The 25,071-nt window shown below is 33.5% G+C and overlaps 1 protein-coding gene across 3 annotated transcripts in view; it reads right to left on the reverse strand.

Annotated features, from left to right (window-relative positions):
- LOC124357832 (calcium/calmodulin-dependent protein kinase type II subunit delta-like) overlaps positions 1-20,614 on the reverse strand; it is a 31,485-nt gene extending 10,871 nt beyond the window's left edge. Inside the window, exons 1-5 of one of the 3 annotated variants that reach the window (XM_046809899.1) lie at positions 20,507-20,614; positions 9,920-10,123; positions 8,632-8,773; positions 6,824-7,023; positions 4,823-4,975 (exon numbers count right to left, since the gene is read on the reverse strand). In XM_046809899.1, the coding sequence (XP_046665855.1) occupies positions 4,823-4,975; positions 6,824-7,023; positions 8,632-8,773; positions 9,920-10,123; positions 20,507-20,544 (737 nt within the window). In that variant the 5' untranslated portion in view covers positions 20,545-20,614. Of the gene's footprint in view, positions 1-4,822; positions 4,976-6,823; positions 7,024-8,631; positions 8,774-9,919; positions 10,124-19,682; positions 19,779-19,819; positions 19,935-20,506 lie in introns of those variants that run through there. The other 2 variants (XM_046809896.1, XM_046809898.1) reach the window with 2 other exon arrangements.
- Positions 20,615-25,071: the final 4,457 nt, after the last annotated feature.

Genomic DNA, 25,071 nt, shown 5'->3' on the forward strand with positions numbered 1-25,071 from the left:
CGGGAAAACGCCTTGGGCGAAACGACAGGTTAATCAATTTTGTGAGTGGTACTGAAATGTGCTTAAAAGCAGCGCTTAAGTAACCACACAGACATCCCATTGATGTCACCCGACTTTTTCGGCTTCAGCTCCCGCACCACACGGACCAACTCCGCCTCGCTCACAGGAGACAGGACCATGGACGAGACCGGTCCCATAAATGAGTCCTCTCGGGTGCTGTTCCCACTAAAACATGGGTTCCGGCCCAGCAACCGTGGAGAAAAAGTTATTAAATTCACTTGCCACTTCAAGCGGGTTTTTTGTTATTTTACCTTGTATTTTAAGGTTTAGGTTTGAAATGTTTTAGGATTTGTGTTTGAGTTGTATTTTTAATTATATTCCACGCACTTTTTGAAAAATTTTCAGAATTCATTAGTCTATTTTCGATATCCCGAGCCTTAGCGCTTTTATTTCTTTGCGGTAATTTAGCTTGTATGCTCGAAAGAAATTTTTTGAATTCTTCATTTGTCGATTCTATGTAAATTGAATGATAAAATTTTAATGTTTTTCTTAAATTGAGAATGTTTTGATTTATCCAAGTGTTGTGTGTTTTTTGTCTGATCGCTCTTTGAAATGACTTATAAGGGCAAGTGATGTTCAAATAAAAATTAAAACGGTCTGTAAACGCAGAAAAACGCTTCCTCCGCATTTATCAAAACTATCAATAAAAAACCAGGATTCTTCTTGGAGAAATCTGTTAAGAATTTGGATATTTTTGAATTTTAAGATCTCTTCTTATATTTACCGAAAGAGGTTCGAATCTTCGGACTGAGATTCCCGATCACGGCCTCCTGCGCGAAGTGGTCGGAGACAGCCGCGTCCAGAACGGAAACCGAAACGTCTAATACGTTTGTAATAACGTTGTCGATGGCCGTACTCGATGTAGCACTCACTCGTGTTGGCGTGTTCACGGACCAAACTAAGCCGAAAGAGGTGAGATATCGCGTAGCCGCTGGGTCAGGGGATTGGTGTGGTCCAAAACATCGATGTTAAAGTCACCTGAAAATGATAAACTTCAACGAATTAGAACAGAGAAAAATTTAGAAGGGATTCAAATTTTTCAAAAAAATTTATTGAGCAACCATTTGGGGATCTGTATAAGCCAATGATTGTAATTTTTCCTACGGAATTTAGATTGACTTTTATACCTCCCACTTCCAAAGTCTAGATCACAACTGTAATCAACCTTGAAGGGTTTGGAATATTTAGTCTTTTCTTAACGAAAATTGCCACACACCTCCGCCTTTGCAATGTTTTCGGTGAAATATTGCTGCCAATTGAAAATTGTCAATTTTAAACACAAATTTGGATGGTTAGTCCAAACCGTACCTTAGGCCAATTTGATCTCCATGCCCGCTTTCTATTGTTTCTAATCATGGGATCACTTCAGGGTGCCTATCAAAAACTATTTTCAAGCCTGGCGTTTAAGAATTTGATGTTACCTTTAGTTCTTTACGGATTGAATGCGTCAGATGAGAATAGTTGAACATTAACATTTAAGTTGAAATCTTTATCTGAAGAAGTGTTTTAGGGTAGAAACAGTATTTTGTAGATAAATATTTGGGCTTAATTTTCATCATGAACATAGTGTAATTATTTTTGCTTGATTGTGTTTTAGGACTAACATAAAAAAATATTTATTTTTGTTGCTGTTCAGAATTCAGCACCGCAAGGATTTTCCTTCTTGTCCATAGTTTAGTTTATCACTAATAATACATTTTCACGGGGCAACTGACATTGGACATAAAATAAGCGTAATGCTTCACTAAACAGACACTGAGTGACTGAGACTAGTGCAATGCGTAGTATGCTGTATCAACAAGCAATCAGCAAGGTGGATGCCGCACCACAAGGAGAGATAGGATGGGGGAAGGGGATAGGTAGCACTGGCGGTTACTACAGCAGTGCCATAGGCTCCCACTAAGATCAAGGTCAGAATGTAATACCTTTTATTTTATCTGTGTCATGTAAAGTTTTCTTATTTCCATCCCTGATAAGAAAACACTAGCACTCAATTCCTGAGTCATGTACAGAACAATAAACGGAAATATTGTACTAAAATCAGGACTTGGTTAACGGTTAAGTAATTAATTAACTGAACGAAAACTTCTGTAATAAATTTAAAACATTATTTTGAATATTTTTGTATTTGACTAAAAAAAATCATAAAAACAACCAAATAAATAAAATTTTGCTTAGATTGAAAAATTGTATTTTATTGCTCTTGCGCACTCCAAACTTCCCGAAACCCTTGAGCCCGTTGGCAAGAGCCAACTCTACCTATTTATAAAAATGGCCATGACATGAGGTCGTTGAATGTTGGGTACTTCAAGAGTTACATATTTTCCATATACTGAACCATAGTGTATAGTTAACTCCTATATTTAAGTCCAAGAAAAGCTCATTGTCATGCAGAACAGGGTTTACTTAATGAGGAAAAAAGTAACTGTACATAAAGTATTAATTTTAATACAAGTTAATTGCTGTTTTCATTGTATTTATTTTTTGTACAATTTTTGTCTTTGAAATTAATAGTTACTGTTTAATGAATTGTCTTTATGGTATTGTATCCTATAATGAGAAATATTCCAGGTTATTCACCTAAAAAATGTTCGATATTCTCAAGATAAAGACCGGACTATCAGACTTGTCTAGCAAAACCTTATTTCCTGCTATTGTAATGTAATATACTAAATAAGATGAAAAAATAATAGAACAGTGAGAGCTAAAACTGACATAAAATAAGTAGAGTTAACTTAATTACATTAAAACATAAAACCAATATTTAATACTTTTATTTTTTGTGAGGCCTTTCGATAGCAAGGCTATCTTCTTCAGACACATCACAAAAATGATTCTTCAGACACTTTTGTGATGTGTCTGAAGAAGCCTTGCTATCGAAAGGCCTTGAAAAAATAAAAGTATTAAATATTGGTTTTATGTTTTAATGTAATTAAGTTAACAGTAACCAATATAAGCTCCATCTAGAACATAACTAGAGTTACTCTACATGTTCTTTTTATTGTAATGTCAGTATTTCCTTCGACCATCATCTGACTGACATCTTATTTTTTGGCTCTTGTATCTAAGTTTATTTTATTGAGTCCATTTTTTAATAAAATAAGATTCCATGCACAGTAACGTGATACAGCATGCTTAGTGTCCAATTAAAAAAAAAACCCAAATAGATACTATGTTTATCAGGACCAACTAAACGATATGATACCTGACCTCATTTCAGATTTAACAAAGATTCTATGTTTTTGAGAAATTGAAGATTCACTGACTGTATCAAAGGAAGTGTATAATTTTTAAGATGGTTCAACACTTTTCAGACAATCTGTATGTTAGGGATTGATAGCAATTTTGTAAAACAAGATATTATAGCTTCTGTCTGGGAAAATTATGTGAATGCCAATACATTGACTGCAGTTGTAAAAAAATATAAGAAACAAAGAATGACATTTAGTATGAATTCTTTTAGGCACCTCTAGGACTACAATTTTAGTAAATTACTTTAAATGGAAAGCCGTTGTTGCTGTTTAATTTTCATAGACTTTAGAAATAACTGCCTTTTTCGGTATGGCAGGTAAAACTTAGGAATCTCAAAATATAAAAATACTTTACTTTAATTTATAGTACCCCTATATTCCAAAGGATAAACAAGTATTCAAAGTTTCTTATATGCTTGTGGAATATATAGCCATGCAGAAATAGTGTGATTGATCATAATAGCACTGTTTCGGCTTTTATTCATTAGCTAAGTTATATGTAATTTAAAATCATTACAACTTTAATAAAAAACTAAAAACGAGTATTGATGTGGTTTCAGAAAGAATATCAATTGTCTATTACCAGTACATAAATGTAAATTAAAACTAGTTACATTGCTATGGATTAGGCTGTTAATAAATATTTTAAACTTTGTAAACAAATTATATTCATGTTATTTAAAAACCCCATTTATTTCACATCACTCTGTTTTACGCAGTGATAAAAGAGAAACTAAATTAGGATAGTTTAATATTAAAATAAATAGTTAAAAGCATTATTCGAGTTGTAAATAACTAAGCGAAAGATTAATAAAATGTATAATTTTCTAACACTACTCTAAAAAAAATCTTAAAAGAGTTTCTAAGCAGCAAAATGAAGCAGGAAAAAAGCGTACAAAGGGTCTTTATCAACCTTCGCAGATGTTCACACAAAACGTTCTTTCTCAATGGTCTATTTTTTTTGTTAAAATTTTATTCTTTTATTGATTTCTAACAATAAAATGTATAGGTTTTAATGTTATAGAGAATCAAAATTAATACAAATATATTACTGAGCTTCAAAAACAATTACTAGTTTTTATATATTATAATATGACTATCAGTTTTATAAAAACAACTGTAATTGTTTCTTTGTAAAATTGTAGAGATTTTAGTTTATACCAGTATTTTGAGTTTATAGTAAGACTATTAATATTGGTAGACCGTTTTAAAATTTATTTTAAATGGTAACTAATCTGTGTATATTAAAAACTAGATCAAGTAATGTAATGTATTCATATTATGAAAAAATTGTTTAAATATATTTCTTTGTCATCTTTGTAGCGTCAACTTGAGGAATGTATATTGTGGTATTGCTTGTCTGGTTGAATTCATGTTGCCTGTTAGTTTTCGTCTGTTAATGTTATGTTTCAGTTATGAATCACTGAAGCAAAAGGCTTTCTATAAAAAGAGCTTGATGATTCTAAAAATATACAAACTATATGAGTAAAATTGTAAAGCAGCAAACTTACTCTCTAGTTTTGACGAGAAGTTTCCTGATAAAATCCTTAGCTTCTTCAGAGATGTCATCAAACGATTCATCATCAAAATCATATTGGGCAATGGTGACATTGGCCATGGTCTCCACATCTGTCTCTCCCATGAATGGTGACAAGCCTGATAACCTGTATTCGACAAACTGATTTAGTACTATAAAACAAAACTTCCTCAGAGATGTCATGGAATGATTCGTCATCAAAATAGTACTGTTGGATAATGGTGATATAGGCCATGGTCTCTACATCTGAATCTTCCATTCATGAATGGTGACAAGCCTGATAACCTACCTGTATTCATAAAACTAATTTAGTACTACAAAACAAAACTTCAGAGATGTCATCAAAAAGATTCATCGTCAAAATCATACTGGGCAATTGTGACATTGCCCATGGTTTCCACATCTGTCTCTCCCATGAATGGTGACAAGCCTGATAACCTGTACTTGACAAACTGATTTAGTACTATAAAACAAAACTTCAGAGATGTAATCGAAAGATTCATCGTCAAAATCATACTGGGCAATGGTGACTTTAGCCGTGGTCCCCACATCTGTCTCTCCCATGAATGGTGACAAGCCTGATAACCTGTATTGAACAAACTAATTGAATGCTATAAAACAAAACTTCTTCAGAGATGTCATCAAATGATTTATCATCAAAATCCTACTGGGCAGTAGTGATATTGGCCGTAGTCTCTACATCAGTCTCTCTCTTGAATGGTGACAACCTGTATTGAACAAACTAATTGAATGCTATAAAACAAAATTTCTTCAGAGATGTCATCAAATGATTTATCATCAAAATCCTACTGGGCAGTAGTGTGATATTGGCCGTAGTCTCCTCATCAGTCTCTCTGTTGAATGGTGACAACCTGTATTGAACAAACTAATTGAATGCTATAAAACAAAATTTCTTCAGAGATATCATCAAATGATTTATCATCAAAATCCTACTGGGCAGTAGTGATATTGGCCGTAGTCTCTACATCAGTCTCTCTCTTGAATGGTGACAACCTGTATTGAACAAACTAATTGAATGCTATAAAACAAAACTTCTTCAGAGATGTCATCAAATGATTTATCATCAAAATCCTACTGGGCAGTAGTGATATTGGCCGTAGTCTCTACATCAGTCTCTCTCTTGAATGGTGACAACCTGTATTGAAAAAACTAATTGAATGCTATAAAGCAAAACTTCTTCAGAAATGGCATCAAATGATTTATCATCGAAATCCTACTGAGCAATAGTGATATTGGACGTAGTATCTCGCTTGAATGGTAACAACCTGTATTGAACAAACTAAATTAATGCTATACTACCTAACTTCTTCAGATTTGCCATCAAGTGATTCATATCAAAATCGTACTGAGTAGTAGTGACATTGGACAGCGCTTCGACATCCCATGCATAGTAACAAGCATTAAAGCCTGTATCTAACAATCTAGTTTAATACTATAAATCAAAACTTTGTCAATTCAACATGTCTTAGTGATATTTCAATAAGTAGTTGAAGAAAACAAAAAACCCTCTTTTAAGATATTTTTTATAGATAAAACCTATTTTGTATTGGATAGTACAGTTACGGTATTTAAACATAATATGTAGACCTTTAAAATGATGTATAACATCGTGTATTTAAAAATTCATTAAAACGTTCTTGAACAGCTCTCAGTGGTGGTTCAATATTCTAAGAAAGTAATCCGCTGTATCACAATTTTGAGACACCTGAATAAGTGTCAACTTGATCAAATCACAGTCTATTTTTACAATCAATATATGATAATGTAGAAATAACTTGTTTCCTTAGAAAAGGTGTTAGGGATTTGAAATTGCAAATATAATATAGTACGTTGTAATTGTGTAAATTGAATTAAGTGTTTTGTACATGATAATACTTTTCTACATGTACAGCACTCGAACAACATTAAAATATTAATCAGTAAACTGCATACACAAACAAACAGTCTCACTTACAACACGTAGCAGATGACTCCCACGCTCCACATGTCCGTGCCAAAGCCAATTGCGTCAAAGTTGACAACTTCAGGGGCAACAAACTCCGGTGTACCAAACAGAACTTGCAGCTTCTTGCTCGGATCGTACTGCCGCGCTAAGCCGAAGTCTATTATCTTTATTCGATTCCCCGTTCTTGTCAGGCAGAGGATGTTTTCTGGCTGTAAAATTATAATCATTTCAATCGGTTTACAAGTGCTTCCCTTTAAAATACCAATGGGAAAATAATGTTGTGTTAAACCACAAGTTTGAACATAAATCTCAGTAGATTTGTATAGGAACTTTCTTTTCGTAAGTGCATTTATTTTTGTGTTATAATTACCAAAACCAAAGCTTTTTAGTGCTAATGTGTACGAATACTGGTGTAGAACAAATTAAAATAACAAAAATATACCTTAACCTATATTTTTATTTTAAATAGCACGTACAGAATTTTAAGGGAAAATAAACACCTGGCTAATAACTATCACAGCACCTACAGTAATTACGAGAAAGACCCGATATAACATTCTTGAAATTGTGTATTTGTTCGTCCGTCTGTCCGATAACTCTTGATAGAAAGGTTCTACAGATTTAAAAATTGACGCATTGGTTCCTCTGGGCCCCAGGAAGAAACCTTTTGATTCTGTAGTCAAAAGGCCGAAGCGCAATTCGTACTTTGTCCTTTCCTCCTCCAAATACATATTTGGATTACTTAAACATAGGATGGCAAATAAAGTTCTTAAAAGTTGCAATACCTCGTCATTTATTTTCAATATAAGTATTGATACAACATTTTAAAATTAAGAATGATATGCAATCGCTGTCGCGTACTCTCCGAAACGATTTTGTACCGCGGTGTTGTGGTAGGTCGTCAGGTTCATTTGCAGCTCATTTCCAGTGATTTTCTTTTCCTCAAAATTGATTAAATATTAAATGCAATCGTTAATCTTCAAACGTAAAACCTTTATAGGTGGTTACGGTGGTTGAATGCTTGAACACTTCCTCAAAAGCATAATGGCACTCACTTATCAGTACTATAAGCACATTAGATAAAAAGTTAAATTTACCAAAAGAATTTCCGTATCTAAAAGTTTCTTGTAACTATATAATAGTTTGTTGGATGCTTACTTCTTTTATTGGTATTAACATGTTATTTAATTATCTTTTATTGTTTGCGTGTTGTAATATACTATGTGACGGTTGTAATTTTTTATTACAACGAATTTACTAATTATAAAGTACCATCAGTGTTTGTATACGTTATATGCATTTAATATTATTCTATAAACTTTTACAGCCATTTTGGAAAAATAGGTACTTTCTTTCTACTTAAATTTAAATTTATAAGAAAGATTAAATACTCAATTACTGTCAAGTTGCGTAATTTTTGAACGACTGTTACAATAATTCTGATACCTGTTTACTATCCTGTGGTTCAAGCTCATTATTATTTAATACGTAAATTTTAATTTTAATATTTTAAATGTTAGGGATCTTATAAGTCCCTTTTTGAGTATGGACATAGTTGTAACTAAAGTGCAATTCACAGCATACCGATAACTGAAATTAGGCTGATATGTGTACCTTAATTCATTTATCAAAATTAAAAGGAAGGGGAAATTTTATGCCCCACGGAAGAAAAGACTCTGGAGATTTCCGAACTTCTCTCTCAGTGTAGCAAATTGATATCTTTATCTCCTGAAACGCAAATAACTTATTTACCGACATTTAACACTTAATACACTGTATAAACTGTACAGTAAACCTTATTAAAATGTTTTACTTGCCTTGAGGTCAAGATGCAATACATTCTTTGAGTGAATGAAAGCTACTCCTTCACAGATTTGACGTACAAATACTGTGCAGGACTTCTCTGTCAGGATAAAATCGTCTCCAATCACTCTGTCAAACAGCTCACCTCCTTCAATACTGAAAAGGTTCCACTATCATTAACTCTCATAAGACTCAACACTATTATTTAATGACTCTATGAATAGTCTAATTTAAAATATCGTCAATTACGGCGTACACTAAACAATTTTAACTCAGATCAAAATATTCCTGACATTTTTTATTACCACATTAATATTTAGTTTAAAAAAAAAAAAATATTTCGTTCTGCAAGTTCTATATCATAAGACTACAAATGTCATATTTCAGTGTTTAAATTATGTTAACTTAATACAAAATAAGAAAAGAACTCTTTTTGTAAATGCATAAATCGATGCATTACAAATCTTTTGCCCTAAGAAAACGCAGAGTTTGCCATTAGTCATTATTTTACAGTAGATTGTATGAGGGCTTGTCCTATAAGAGTATACTGTAAACGTGAGGTTTATATTTCGAAATCGTTAATCAAAGGTCAAAACTCAAGTTCTTTCGTATAAATCGTGATTACAGCCCACCCTTACATTATTAACTGAAGGCTTTAAATAGGGCGTAATTCCACTCTTAAGGGCACTCTAAATCGCAAAAAATACATTTTTTATTATTTTGTACTAATTATTATTTTTCGCTGAAATGTCCTCTTTAATGTGATGTACAACTAAATATTTATTACTTTAAAAAGGGGGTTTGTTTAGATATACCACAATAACAAAAAAAACAAGCTTAAACAAATTTTTCATCCTGAAATGCGATTCGGAGTGCCTTTGACTGTGGCCTTTCTTTGGATGGCGGTATGGTTATGCATGGAATGCGAAATTGATTATCGGGGGAAGCCATCCCTGCGCCTTTCATCTCGTTGCAGGAAGACTCTTCTTCCCATCAGCAGCTCTTTAATTTACCTGGATATCGAGATCTGTCCAAGCATCTCTGAAGCTAATGAAAAAAATATCATGGAACCCCATACCTCCAGCCCATACGTTTGAAGCCTTCAAGAAGAATTTTCGGACATGAGAGGTACTGGAGGAACAGTGATATACAGATAGATACATCATAGAGTGTCACAAAATCCTATCTGAAAGGATGGGCTGATTATAAACACCGCAACTAGGATGTTTTACCTGCTTATGGTCTATGTATCCAAATATCATGCATCCTATAGAAACCTATGAACGTTTTTCTTGTACTCACAGTTCTTGAATGACACACATGACGTTGCTCGACTCGCAAGCGTCGTACAGTTGAATGATCCTGGGGTGTTGCAACATCCGCATGATCTCCACTTCCCTCTCCACGTTACGTCGATCCTCCCGTCTCGCGGTACCGACGAACTTGGCGGCGAGAGCCAACCCTGTGCTCTTCTCTCGGCATCGGTAAACTGTCCCGAACTTTCCTCTGAAACACAAGAATATCGTACATCAGTCATACTGGCACAGTGAGCTTCGAGTAGGGTCGGTTGATACAGGGGCTTTACAGTCAGGTGGTTATATTTGGTAAGTTTTACTTCTTTTTTCTCAGAGTCAATGTATTTGTTGGTGGGATAAGTTTAAGATATAGGCATACCACATTAAGATGCATTGGTTGGGTTAAAATATGAGTAATATTGGTTAATACACTGATGTGACTGTAGTTAGGTTACTTTGTATATTAAATAATGTTTATTATAAAGAAAAACCATTCAATTTTGTATTTTTATAAAAATTATTCTTTTGTTTAATTAGGTATACTAAGTGTCTAAACTTGTACAGAGTATTATTTTAATAAATTAATTTTTGCTTAACCTGATATTCTTATTTAAAGTATGTGTTTCATTTGTACTGAAATGTATTGTGTTTTGTTTAGTTTTATAAAATGCCAAAATAACTATAAGGATATTGCATCTTTGGCTTATATAATTGAAATAAATGAAAACACAAAAAGTAAGTGCGGTTGGTGTAATGCACAAGTACTGATAAATACTATGAATAGAAAACTCAGAAGATTGTTTGACGGTGCATAGGAGCAAATCAATTTTTATCTTTTTTATCTAGGGACAAGAAACGTAATTCTATAAGGACCTTTGCGCTGCTTCCGGAGTGACAGGGTATTCTGGATGGGCAAGGTTGAGGGTAGGGGCCGCTTCCTGTCGAGATCCATGAAAAAGAATTTAGGGCACTAATCTCACTCAAGTCATGTTCCCTCGGAAGAAGGGGAAGCCAGTTTTGAACCAGTCAAAGAAGGCAGGAGGTGGCATATCCTTCCCTTATGTCTAGACTATCAAAAACCTTTGACTCTTGGGTAACGAACACCACCAACTCCAACAGTCATCTCCCGCAGTACACTAGACCTTTCGAATTACCCTTGCACCCCAGAATCTTGCCATTTGCTTTTAGTAATGTGCCGTCCCTGGACATCCATAAGGTCGCCCAGGTTTAAGTGACACTTCGGGTTTTATGTGCACAATATGGGTTCAACTGGAAGGTATAAACCAGCCAGAAGTGAACTCCTCTGGGTACACTCATTACTGTTCCCAACTCAATGACGATTCTTATTGCAGATGCTTCGCTACAATCTTTACACTTTTTAAAATGTTGTTTTGAATTTTTCCAACATTCTTTAAAGTGTACAACAGATTATATAATTTTATTCTTCACAACCAATGTTTGTCATGTTCATCAATTCAATTGCACCAGATGCACATAATAAGTCAAACTTTCGATGATCAGAGAATAGTCAAATATGGTCAGTCCAATCACTACTTTGGACGCTGGCATTGTAAAGTTGTGACAGCGCCATCTATATCAAGCATTGGCCGACTTCAATTTGGCCGCTCTCCAAAAATGATGCATTCACTTGTCGCATTCACCTTCAATGGTCAGTTTTTGTCATTCAAAACTTTCCACAACTTTTGATTTTATTTGAACACTAATCGTCGTGTTTTAAATGCGTTTATTAAATGCAGCTTGCTGTACATTGTAGTTAATGTCGGAGATTCTTTTTGAACTAACAAATATGATAAATGTGTATAAAGATTTCATGTACCATATGAAATATTTAAATCTTTCAAAAATTTTCCACTTTGATTGTGGGGAAAAAACAGTAAAATAGGTTTGTTTATTTTGATAATAAATAAAATAAAATGTTTCTCTGTTTGCAACAAAATTATAAATTGGTTTCTAAAATCGCAACTAAATAAAACGTTTTTCTCTGTGATATAGTAGTGTTTATTTTAAATTTATGAATTGAGAAATATGCTGCAATTTTTTTCAAAACTATAGCCGAGCCTATATAAGCGAAGTTGAATGCCTTAAAACTGACCAAGACGCGGCTTATCGCGTTGCGGTAAGATTATGCAGGTATGTACCGCTTATCAGTTACCGAGTAGATTACAGGGCAGACAGTATATTACAACAGTATCGCGTTGCGGTAAGATTATGCATGTGCTTACCGCTTATCAGTTACCGAGTAGATTACAAGGTATACAGTATATTACAACAGTATCGCGTTGCGGTAAGATTGTGCAGGTATGTACCGCTTATCAGTTACCGAGTAGATTACGAGGCAGACAGTATATTACAACAGTATCGCGCTGCGGTAAGATTATGCATGTGCTTACCGCTTATCAGTTACCGATTAGATTACAAGGTAGACAGTATATTACAACAGTGTCGAGTTGCGGTAAGATTATGTAGGTGCTTACCGCTTATCAGTTACCGAGTAGATTACGAGGCAGACAGTATATTACAACAGTATCGCGTTGCGGTAAGATTGTGCAGGTGCTTACCGCTTATCAGTTACCGAGTAGATTACGAGGCAGACAGTATATTACAACAGTATCGCGCTGCGATTATGCAGGTGCTTACCGCTTATCAGTTACCGAGTAGATTACAAGGTAGACAGTATATTACAACAGTGTCGAGTTGCGGTAAGATTATGCAGGTGTGTACCGCTTATCAGTTACCGAGTAGATTACAGGGCAGACAGTATATTACAACAGTGCACTGCACAGTGCATATCAGTCATCGGAAGGTAGTGACGTAACCGAAAGATCCACTTATTTATTTAATTAGTATTAATGTACTATAGTACACAAACATCAGTAGATCTGATCTTTATACATGTATTAATATTAATTTCAAGTTTATTGTGTTTGGAATCGTATTTCTCAGTGCTTTTTCGTCTAGCTTTTGCGTGTCCAGTTGGAAAATATTGGTTAAAATAAAAGAAACTCTATGGGAATTATCATAGTCTTCACTGAGTGGAAGTATCCCTAAGATTATAACTTCAGCAGGAGACAACACTGCCATGACAGCATTTAAACACCTGGCCTGCACCTACTCTGGTAGTTTAGTCCTTTTTAATCAGCTCTACTGCAAAAAGCCATCCAGAAAACTACTCATGAACTGAACGGGTAATTAATTATATCTTGTAAACATGGATAGGAGGCTATGGGTTCGCTGATATACTCTGATCCCCCAGCTTGGTTCTCAAATGTGTCAAGTAGTAATAACTCCCATTGTCACCATTCCGGAACTGAATGAATATTTTGTGGTATAAAACCAGGATTTTGTACACATGAAATATTATCAGATCGTGTTAGACCTACATATCTTCTATAGTATAATGTAAACTACGAGTATACTGGTATAAAGGTTTCACCTGTACTTCTTGTATAAACAAAGAGGCAAGTAATTCAAGTTTTGTTATCGATTGTGAACCGCTGAGGTACAGATAGTTCAGTAAAATAATTCCTTTTTTTGGAGAGTTGCAGGATTTTAACTTCAGGAACAAATTATGATTTTCTATACTTTTTTTGGACAAACAGTCTTTGTAACGAACAGTATTTCTGATAAACAATATGGCAACCTTGCATCCATCCATCAATCATGGGCATCTCTAGTGGTTGGAATTGTGACTGCAGCAAACACATAATACATAGATTGATGAATCCCACTTTCAGTAAATCACGTAAGCCACATAGCTAGTAAGGTTCTTGTCAGCAAGTCTAAATGGCATACCTGCAGGTACATAAACACATCATATTAAGCTATTTATTGCTCAACATGCAGCTACAAACGAATAACTAATGTCTTTGTGAAATCATCAGTCTGACATAATGGCCAACTTGTGTTATTATTGTACAGAATGCGTATGATAAGTTCCTGTTACATTCTGGACGGATATCAAACACGGCAAGTTAACCTGACTCACAGGCAGTCTTGTGACAAGAAGTCGGGCGTCGGCGATGCTGTTTACCGGGACTGTTCAACTATCACTTGGCCCCCGGCCACAGACCTAAGCCAACATTCCTCCACAAGGCCCAACTACCCGGCTACTTTATCACAAACTATCATCTAATGTGACATCCGTCCTTTTTACACCGCGAAACGTAATCACAAATTTGTAATCCTGTGAGTCAGCTTGATTGAGCGCTTGCTGTTCCATTCGCACAGTCTCTAAGTTGTCCTGCACTTTTGTATGCCTTGGTTACTTTATCACAAACCATCATCTAATGTGACATCCGTCCTTTTGACACCGCGAAACGTAATCACAAATTTGTAATCCTGTGAGTCAGCTTGATTGAGCGCTTGCTGTTCCATTCGCACAGTCTCTAAGTTGTCCTGCACTTTTGTATGCCTTTGTTACTTTATCACAAACCATCATCTAATGTGACATCCGTCCTTTTGACATCGCGAAACGTAATCACAAATTTGTAATCCTGTGAGTCAGCTTGATTGAGCGCTTGCTGTTCCATTCGCACAGTCTCTAAGTTGTCCTGCACTTTTGTATGCCTTTGTTACTTTATCACAAACCATCATCTAATGTGACATCCGTCTTTTTGACACCGCGAAACGTAATCACAAATTTGTAATCCTGTGAGTCAGCTCGTTTGAGCGCTTTCTGTTCCACTCGTACACTCTGTAAGTTGCCCTGCACCTGTTGCCTTTGTTACTTTATCACAAACCATCATCAAATGTGACATCCGTGCTTTAGACACCGCGAAACGTAATCACAAATTTGTAATCTTTAGAGCAGTGTAACTACGTGTTTGAGCGCTTACTGTTCCATTCGTATACTCTCTAAGTTGTCCTACACTGTTGTATGCCTTTGTTTTGTTATGTATGTAGAAGTACACCACGCAACGTGTCGTAACGGGCTTCGCTGAAGTTGTATGCAATATGTCATATATGTAGCTCATTTACTTCTGGGGACAGATAGACAGACAGAAAATTATGCAAAAAAGAAGCGGACACTCCTCATAGAACTCATTTTTGTAGAAATGAAGTTTCATGCAAATGTTAACATATTAATTCTTTCTTGATAATAATAATAATACTGTATGTGTTGGGAGAGTTCTTGATTGCAATGACCATTGCATGACCCTGCTTAACTGAAGAATAACATTCGTCAAGCTATTTCAACATCTACGCTGATATGCTGGAAAGGTCAAGAAACTTCAGAGTCCGACTAGCAATGTTTTGAAACAATATACGCAATTTTATAATCTTATAATTTAAGTAATCTTATAAAAATTAGTAAATATAAAATTTAAATGTTGTAATTGATTGTGTAAAAAGAATTAAATACATATCTTTATTACTCTTTTCAATTTACTTTCTTAATAAGAAAGTTCCTCTGACCTACCTTAGATTTTAGGAATATTAATCTCGATCAACGATTATTTATTTTGTAATTGTAAACCATTATGGCAAATTAATGGTATTTAAAAAAAGACAATGCCTTATAAATAAAATATTTTTATATTAATTTCTTGTTTTTAAGTGTATCTGTAACTCCGCTTAGATGGGTTTTACCTGAATTGTATGCACATTGGTATGTAACGATAGATTAATTAATTATTCTCCTTACATTATTCTAATTTTCGGAATAATAGTTTTTAGTTTACATGTCAGAATACTACAGGATGATACAGAATACTACAACATGATCTGCTCTAGTCCAATGTTTGCAAAATTGATTTAATACAAAAATTCATTCGCAGATATGGGTGCAGGATTTTCTTTTCTAAAATCATGTCTAAGGCTAGTGGGGATCATGTTTTTATATATTTTATAAAATCGTATTTTTGTAATTCGATAATATTTCATAAGTTTGTAATGAAACATCAACAGAGACTAAACACAGGGACCTCTTTGGTGATTCTAAGTTAGGAGGATTGTTTACTGGAAATGAAAAAGGCTTGTATATTAAACGAGCTTCAATCCTAAGAACTGATGAAGAAATGTTTTGCTATCGAATTGATGTGCTTGTAAAACTGATTTTTGATTTAAGAGTCTTATTGAGGATGTATTAAGTTTTTGGTGATATGTAAAACATCCAAGGAATTACGTTTCCAATGATGCAAGTTAAAACTGATCGGTGGCACTCACAAAATAGCTCTTGGATGTGTTGTTAGCATCAGTGGAAGAACTTATTATTGCACTTAAAATTTTAAATGTAACATCTTTAACATTTTCTGCTAATTTATAATTTTCTTTCCTCACTAATTCGAACATTACTTTCGGTTTATCATCGCAACCGAGACCTTTCTATGGTTTGTTATTTGATTTTCTGCTGGGATTTTACTCTTTTATTCGTGATTTATAACGAACTACATCAATAGGGCAGTCAATAACCGTGAAACGTTTACTATACAATAGTACTTTTTTCTGTTTGCAAGAGGTAACCCGTTCTTCAGACAGTATGGTAGTTTTGAAGAAATCACTCTAATCGAGAAATTCACTCGATTTGAAATTCAATTCATGATTTGAAAAGCATTAATTGCAAAACTTACATTGGAATTCATTAATAATTGTATTTAAATTCAACGCAATTACAAAATACAATTGGTTTGTACCTTTTTATTTCTACTTCCTCCAGGAATTACACCAACGGAACCTAGTCTTGTACTCCTTTACCCTTTCTTCTTAAATGAATTTCTTCTGGATACATTTTCTCTAAAAGTGTGTACCAACTGAAACAATCCTTTTATTCTATTTTCTGGTGGTGTCTCTTATTATGATGTTCAGTTAAATTTATGTGAGGTTCTACTTCATTCACTAGAGCTGTATTCCTTTATTCTTTTTCCAATTCATTACCATCTTGAGTCACATCCAGGCAATTCTGAGAAGTCGTTTTTATTCCTTTTGATCTCCAATCCATTGTTCTTTTGTGTCTGTGGTGTCTACTCATGTTCAGCTTCAGCCTTTCGGTTTGGCCAAACAATAACGTTTCTAATAACAAGAAATAGCTAGAAGTGACATGGTATCAAATCGATTCAATGATGCTCAAAACTACGAAAGATAAATTTAACCGAAAGCTTATCGTACGTATCACGGTCTCCATTATATCTATTCTCTCTTTTTCCGAATCTTATCGTCTCACCATGTACTATGCTTATACACTCGAACACTCTAGAAAAGATCATTAAGATGTGGTTTTTGGTTTGCATGATGAATACTCAAGAGAAGTTCATAAGTTATAAAACATAAAATACAACACCTTCTTTGTTTGAATGTCCCTTTACTTATTTGAACCTCACAATAGAGTGAAATTCTAGTCTGTGTAGTGGTATTGTAAGAATTTTCATTGTTGAGATTTTTCAGAGGCGTGGACACAGAAGCAGAGCCAACAATTCATTGATTGTTTTTTTATGATTTACGCAAGGAACTTTTGAAGAGAAACAAAACCATGATGAAACAAGAAGGAAATATATCACAAATAGCAATGAAGGCTGTAAGCGATACAAACACAAGCGGCTGGATCGTCTGCTGCCGCCTCTGCCAGCCGGGCTATTTTTGTTCCTTTTCATTAACAACTACTGACCTTAACTCTGCTTCTTTATTACTTCCAACCAGTTCAGTTACTGACTGTGTTCACATGTTTACGTGCCAAACAAGTATTAGGTACAGTGCCGCGGCGTATTTCGAAACTCCAGTGAAAAACAACGTCATTTGTTGTTAATAAATGCCAAACAGTATGATTTTCATTTTCTAATAATTCTCTTTTGAAAATTTCTTTTTTTAAATATGAATTATCATTAACGTTTAATTGACACAAAGAGACTAATACCATTGCTCCTGTTCTTTAGAAGAGCATGTAATGCACAATATGTACAGTTCGAAATAGACCGTTGAATTTGCCTAATACAAGTTATTCACTTATGAAATGTTCTACATTAACTTATGTAACCTGAGACTTGAGAACTAAAGTACACGCACGCGCATCAGTATTCGTTTTTTTTAATGACAATATATACATGAAAATAAGTGTCTTTAAACAGAGCACAACAGTGAGTAAAATAAATCGTATAAGAATTGCTTAAGATAATGAAACGACGAAAAGATTCCGATCTATTAAAACAAAAATTAAACAACTCCAACGCTGAGTTAATCCGTCTTGATGACTTTACGAGCGTCTTGTGCCGAAGTCTAGCCTCTGGCAGTTGGGATCCATCCGAATTGCCGAGGTCATAGAGGACGCTGAGTCTTTAATTTTACATAACAGAAGCCAACAAAGTACACGAACCTTTACTGTTTTTAATGGATTAAAATCTTTATAAATCGTGTACATTAAGAATTATGTAGCTTTGGCTAATTTCTTACAGTATTATAAATCTTACTCTCAATACAATCAAATTTACAAAATCTGTTCGGTTACAATCTGCGTACAACATTATGAACATCTTCTTGAGATGAAAGTCAGTATCACTCAAAATTGGTTGGACTGTTTTCTTTATCTTTTAGCTCCTTGTCTGCTAAAGCATGTATTAGACAGATTTTGAAGAGTGTGTCTGATTACTTTGATAATACTGAATCTCGACCAAGTTCAAATTACAAGTTGAATGCCCTGTAAGTAAAAGAAGCATTCGCGCTTCTCGAGAAGTACATATGTTTCCAATAAGCTGACACGATGGGTGTTGAACAGAGCTATTTAAAGCCGCAGAAGATAAACTGTTAAAATATTAGCAGGTCTGGGAGGATGTTTTGGTTTCCCTATCTCCCGTCTATTTCCACAGCGCGAACCACTCCCAACTGACCAGACTTGAGCGTACCAGCCTCTTGTAAATATTTCCCTATGATTTATTACACGGCAAGAATGCTCTAGTTGAACATACATCCATTGAGTACTCGCATAGAACGTCCTTTAATTATAGTATTGCAATGTATGGTATAAGTACCTCAGAACACTCTCTTAACGTTATTTTTTGTTTGTTTAGAAATGAAAACATTTAATTGCAGATTGGAAAATCTGATGTGATTAGGGGTTTTGTACGTATAAATTATGAACTTGCAATTTCGCATTCATTTCCCCGCAGTATAACAAACACCTTACTGATAAACCTGTTTAAATGGCGTTAAAGATTAGTGAAAATGAATTAATTTATTTTATACTAATTAGCATAGTAATTAATTAGAAGATATCTCGATACTTGGAATCTCTTCTGAATAATTGAATGCATAGCTTAAGGGGCAGAGAGGTGAAATCCTGGACATAAATAAAAATCGTTTCTAAGTGACCACTTTGGAGATTAGGATCTATATCAATTATCATAATATGGTTTTACAGTGTTTAAGAATTGAGTAATATCTTTTTAACCAGTAACTCCAACCCAATAAGTGTAATTATCTTGGAGTGACCGGCTGAGTTTCTTAGTGATCACCTATTAAGATATTTGAGTGTTTATGGAAAATTGCCTACAATTCTATTTTAGTTCTTTATGTGATCGCAGTAACTAAACATACTGAATAAAGTTTGAACACTTAAATTTGTTTTTCACGTCACATGTTCGTTGAAAATAATCAACTACCTGTGTTATTGTAATTTTCAGTACAATTTCCCCAAATCTAAGCACTGTAATGTTCTAAACACAAAGCATCTGTCTAAAGTTATGATGTCTTTAAAACTACATGTGTACAGATTAATCTGTTAAACTACTCAGTAATGTACAAGTAATATGTGCCGTAATACATACCTGCCGATTTCTGATTCGAGGTCGTAAAACTCCTTCATGTCAACATTTCTCCTGATAGTGACATCTCTGTAGGGAAAACTGGGCTCCAACTCTGAAACAGATACGTGTAAGTCAGTTTACTTCACTTGTCAACAATCCTGCCGATTTCTGATTCAAGGTCGTAAAACTCCTTCATGTCAACATTTCTCCTGATAGTGACATCTCTGTAGGGAAAACTGGGCTCCAACTCTGAAACAGATACATGTAAGTCAGTTTACTTCACTTGTCAACAAACCTGCCGATTTCTGATTCAAGGTCGTAAAACTCCTTCATGTCAACGTTTCTCCTGATAGTGACATCTCTGTAGGGAAAACTGGGCTCCAACTCTGAAACAGTTACGTGTAAGTCAGTTTACTTCACTTGTCAACAATCCTGCCGATTTCTGATTCAAGGTCGTAAAACTCCTTCATGTCAACATTTCTCCTGATAGTTGACATCTCTGTAGGGAAAACTGGGCTCCAACTCTGAAACAGATACATGTAAGTCAGTTTACTTCACTTGTCAACAATCCTGCCGATTTCTGATTCAAGGTCGTAAAACTCCTTCATGTCAACATTTCTCCTGATAGTGAACATCTCTGTAGGGAAAACTGGGCTCCAACTCTGAAACAGATACATGTAAGTCAGTTTACTTCACTTGTCAACAAACCTGCCGATTTCTGATTCAAGGTCGTAAAACTCCTTCATGTCAACGTTTCTCCTGATAGTGACATCTCTGTAGGGAAAACTGGGCTCCAACTCTGAAACAGATACATGTAAGTCAGTTTACTTCACTTGTCAACAATCCTGCCGATTTCTGATTCAAGGTCGTAAAACTCCTTCATGTCAACATTTCTCCTGATAGTTACATCTCTGTAGGGAAAACTGGGCTCCAACTCTGAAACAGATACATGTAAGTCAGTTTACTTCACTTGTCAACAATCCTGCCGATTTCTGATTCAAGGTCGTAAAACTCCTTCATGTCAACGTTTCTCCTGATAGTGACATCTCTGTAGGGAAAACTGGGCTCCAACTCTGAAACAGATACATGTAAGTCAGTTTACTTCACTTGTCAACAATCCTGCCGATTTCTGATTCAAGGTCGTAAAACTCCTTCATGTCAACGTTTCTCCTGATAGTGAAATCTCTGTAGGGAAAACTGGGCTCCAACTCTGAAACAGATACATGTAAGTCAGTTTACTTCACTTGTCAACAATCCTGCCGATTTCTGATTCAAGGTCGTAAAACTCCTTCATGTCAACGTTTCTCCTGATAGTGACATCTCTGTAGGGAAAACTGGGCTCCAACTCTGAAACAGATACATGTAAGTCAGTTTACTTTCACTTGTCAACAAATCTGCAGATTTCGTAAAGTTCATAAAACATCTTTTATTTTCATGATATATTGACATGTCATAAAAAAGGAAATGGTCATCAATTCTGGAACAGATTTACAGGTTTTTTACCTGCACTTTAGTTTCACCTGGTGGTGACATCTGTATAGGAGAAACAAGGCGTCAAATAATGGTTTCCTTATAAGGAAAAATTGGCGGAGCTTTGTAAATTTGTTATATACATGTCATGTTATCCTTATAATAGCAACTATTAAGAGGTAACAGGACTCTAACTGTGAAAAAGACACGTACGTTTTTTCGTATATCAATATTTTTACTGATGGGAACTTCTCTGTACGGAAACCCGGCTTTAAATCTGAAACAGACGCTGGGGTTTGTTAAATGTATGTCTATATATGTCTAGTTCTTGTGATCATAAATTCATTAGCGAGACAAAAAGACCAAAATTGACTGTTCAAGAACATGTAGGCAATAGGAGGGATGAAGCAGCATAATACACAAGGAAGAAAAACTGAATTATGTTTCTTACATAATATTAGCAGAAATCTAAGCTTAAGCCTACATTCTGTTGAAATCGGACCATTTTTACTCAAATATTACAAAATATTAAGTGGTGAACAAAACTTAACTGAATTGTAACAATCGAAGAAGCCTCAGTGAATAAACTCAAGAATTAAACTAAAAACATTAATAAACTTAAAAGAAAGTTTTAAATTATTTTAAATTTATTGTAATCAAATTTCAGAACTCCAAGGGCTTGACATTGCAGTATAAGTTTGCCTATCTTTTACTGCCTATCGTGGATGAATATATCAAACTGCATAATATTGTCATGTACGGCATAATATTGGCAAATTAAGGACTTTTATAACACTCTGTTTAATAAAGTACGTATACTTCTTTCTAAATACATTTGTGGCTGTATTAAATGTGTGAGAACTTATCGGTGGCTCTGTATAATTTACAACGACTTGGCTTTGCTTTGAAATCAAGACGTAAGGTAAGTTTTGATTGTATATTTAGAAGTCAATTATATCTTAAAAGTAGATTTATTATTAACTCAATCGTAGTCAAACTATCTTAAAAACTACTTAAGTCCAGTTTTTTATTAACTAAGTTTAATTTCACAACTTGAGGTAAGACGAGAATATTAAACCATCTAGAACAGGACCTACATTGTTAATTTTTATAACTTTAAACCGGCATAATTTTACAAAGAATAAACACTTTGAGGTCGGATTTGCGACATTGTACTCTACTAATAAAGACCTTTAATTTGATGTACTACTTGAATTTGATGCTCTCCCTTTTAAGATTCCCTCCTGACTCCTCGCGTGCCATCCCAACACGAGAAAAATATGGTAATTACTTTAAAAAGTACATTTATAGGTGCAGTAATGATATAACCACCAAATGTTATTGCTTTACCTGCAATCGTTTATATATATTATTGTTTCAAAGTACAACGTTTTAATAAAGTTATTTCCTCGTGCTCCATATCCTGACGCGATATATGGTCGTCTCATAGCTATTATTAAATCAGTTTCGTTTTGACATTTCGACAGTAACAATCCATAAAATTTTCATAGACAGCAACATAGGTGGGCACAAAGGGGAAAAAGATTATACAAAAACAGTTACTAAATGAAAGGAAGGGCGTTGTTACATACAATAGTAATCCATTTGATCATCCACCTCACCTACTTATATAGGTGGGTGGATGGACCAAATGATTGTGCAAAGCCGTTCAACTCGGTTGGTTGTCTTCTTCCACATAAAAAATTTATAACGTGCTTCGGAATATATACCGATGTTTTCACAATTAAACAAATGATTGAGGAGAGGCGGTAATATAAATTTGAATTCCATAAAGCCTTTATAGATTTCGAAAAAGAGTTTGATCGAGTTGATAGTTTATTACCGTACAGAGTGATGAAAAAGTAGTGTTGGTACAGGAATGGTGTAAGCCCCAATTCTTCTTGGCATTACAAAAGTAAAATTTTCTAGGTTGTTCTGATAACATGTGATTTTTCTGTGCAATTTTTATTTAAGGCCACTTTTATTTTTAAGGCTTTTTTTATGCAGGGTAAGCCAAAAAACCCCCCCCCCCCCCCACCCCCCCCCCCCCCCACCCCCCCCCCCCCCCACCCCCCCCCCCCCCCACCCCCCCCCCCCCCCACCCCCCCCCCCCCCCACCCATTCCCTTTAAAACCAAAAAAAAATTTTTTCCAGTCAAACAAAAATTTCCCTTTTTTACCAAATTAAAGGGGGGGGGGAACAAAAAAAAAAGGCAAACGAAAGGAAAAAATTTAAAATTATAAAAAAACCCTCCTTTTTTTAAAAACCCCTTTTTTTTACAAAAAAAATACAATTTTGTTTTTTTTTTTCCCCAAAAATTTTTCTTAAAAAAATTTTTCTTTTAATGTTAAAAAAAAAATAATAAAATTTAATTTTTTTTTGGAAAATTTTTTTGTTTTTTTTTTCCCCCCCTTTTTAAAAAATTAAAAATTTTTTTTAAAAAAAAAACCATAAAAAAATCTTTTTAAAAAAAATTTTGCATTTGTTTTGGTTTTAATTTGGTGTTGTTAAGAAAAAAGTCGTTAAAACAAAAAAATTTTTTTTAATTTTAAACTTTTTAATTTAAAAAAATTTTTTTTAAACTTTTTTGTAAAAAAATTTAAAAAAAAAATTTTTAAATTTCTAAATTCTTATCCCTTTTAATTTTTCAATAGGGTTTTAAGTTATTAAATATTTAAAAAATTTTGGAAAAAAATTTTTTTAACAAAAATTTATTCCCCCGGGTTAAAAAATTTTTTTTTTAAACCTGTTTTTTGGGGGAATTTTTTTTATTTAAGTTAGCAAGGCATAAAAAATTGAAAAAAAAAATTAAAAACGTTTTTATTTTCCAGGGTTTTTTTAAAAAATTTCTTGCCCAAAAAAAATTTTTTGGTTTTAAGATCCCGAGTTTTTGGAAGACAAGTCTCAGCCCCGACTGGCTGTTTTTTTTCCCCCAAAAACAAGGCCTTTTAATTAGTTTTTTAAAAACCCTTTTCTCTTCCCTTTCGGGAAAATTTGAAAATTTTTTTTTCACAAAAACCTCCTTAAAGAACAAAAGCTTAACTAACAAAAAATTTTTCTTCAAAAATTTAAAATTTTTTTTAAATTTTTTCCCTCCATTTGGTTCATAAAACAGTTTCCTAGTTTTCTTTTTTACAATTTAATTTGAATTTTTAAAATTTAAATAAATTTTTAAATTATAAATTTAATAAGAAAAAAATTTTAAGTTTTTAAAAAATTTGTTTTAAAAAGGGGCATTTTTGTATTTTAAAATTTTTTTTTTTTTGTTTTTTTTTTTAATCCGTGTAATTTTGTTTTAAAATGTTAATAATTGTAAAAAATTTGGTTTATTTTTTTCAATTTTTTTTTTTCTTATTTTTTTTTTTTTTAAAAAATTTTTTTTAAAAAGAAAAAAAAGGTTTTTATGATGATGTTTTTAAAAAATTTCTTAAACCCCAAAAATTTCCAAATACCTGAGGCAAATGCAAACCCCCTTTTCAATAAAAATTTTTCAAAAAAAAATTTTAAAAAATTATTTTTGACAAAGAATTTCTTGAAAAAAGAATATTAAAAAAATTATTTAAAAAAAAAATTTTTTTTTTTTTTAAAAAGGGCAATTTAATTTTTTTAAAAAAAAAAAACTTGTATCTTAAATTTTGAAAAATTTTAGTTTTTAAAAAAAAAGGTTTTTTTTAGAAAATCCCCTTCATAAAAAATTTTGGGTTCTTTTTTTTTTTTTTTTAAAAGAATTATAAAGTAAATTTTTTTTTTTAAATTTTTTTTAAAAAATTTTTAAAATGAAAAAGTTTAAATTTTTGTTTGGTGTTTTTTATAAAAATTTTTTTGGTTTTAAAATTTCCCTTTTTGTTTTTTTTAAATTTAAAAAAATTATTTTCCTGCCCCCTTTTTTAAAAATTAAAAAACTTCCTTTGGTTGGGGGGGATCCCGGCCCCTTTTGGAT

This window comes from Homalodisca vitripennis, chromosome 3, assembly GCF_021130785.1.
Source record: "Homalodisca vitripennis isolate AUS2020 chromosome 3, UT_GWSS_2.1, whole genome shotgun sequence".
In the NCBI taxonomy this organism is placed as follows: Eukaryota; Metazoa; Arthropoda; class Insecta; order Hemiptera; family Cicadellidae; genus Homalodisca; species Homalodisca vitripennis.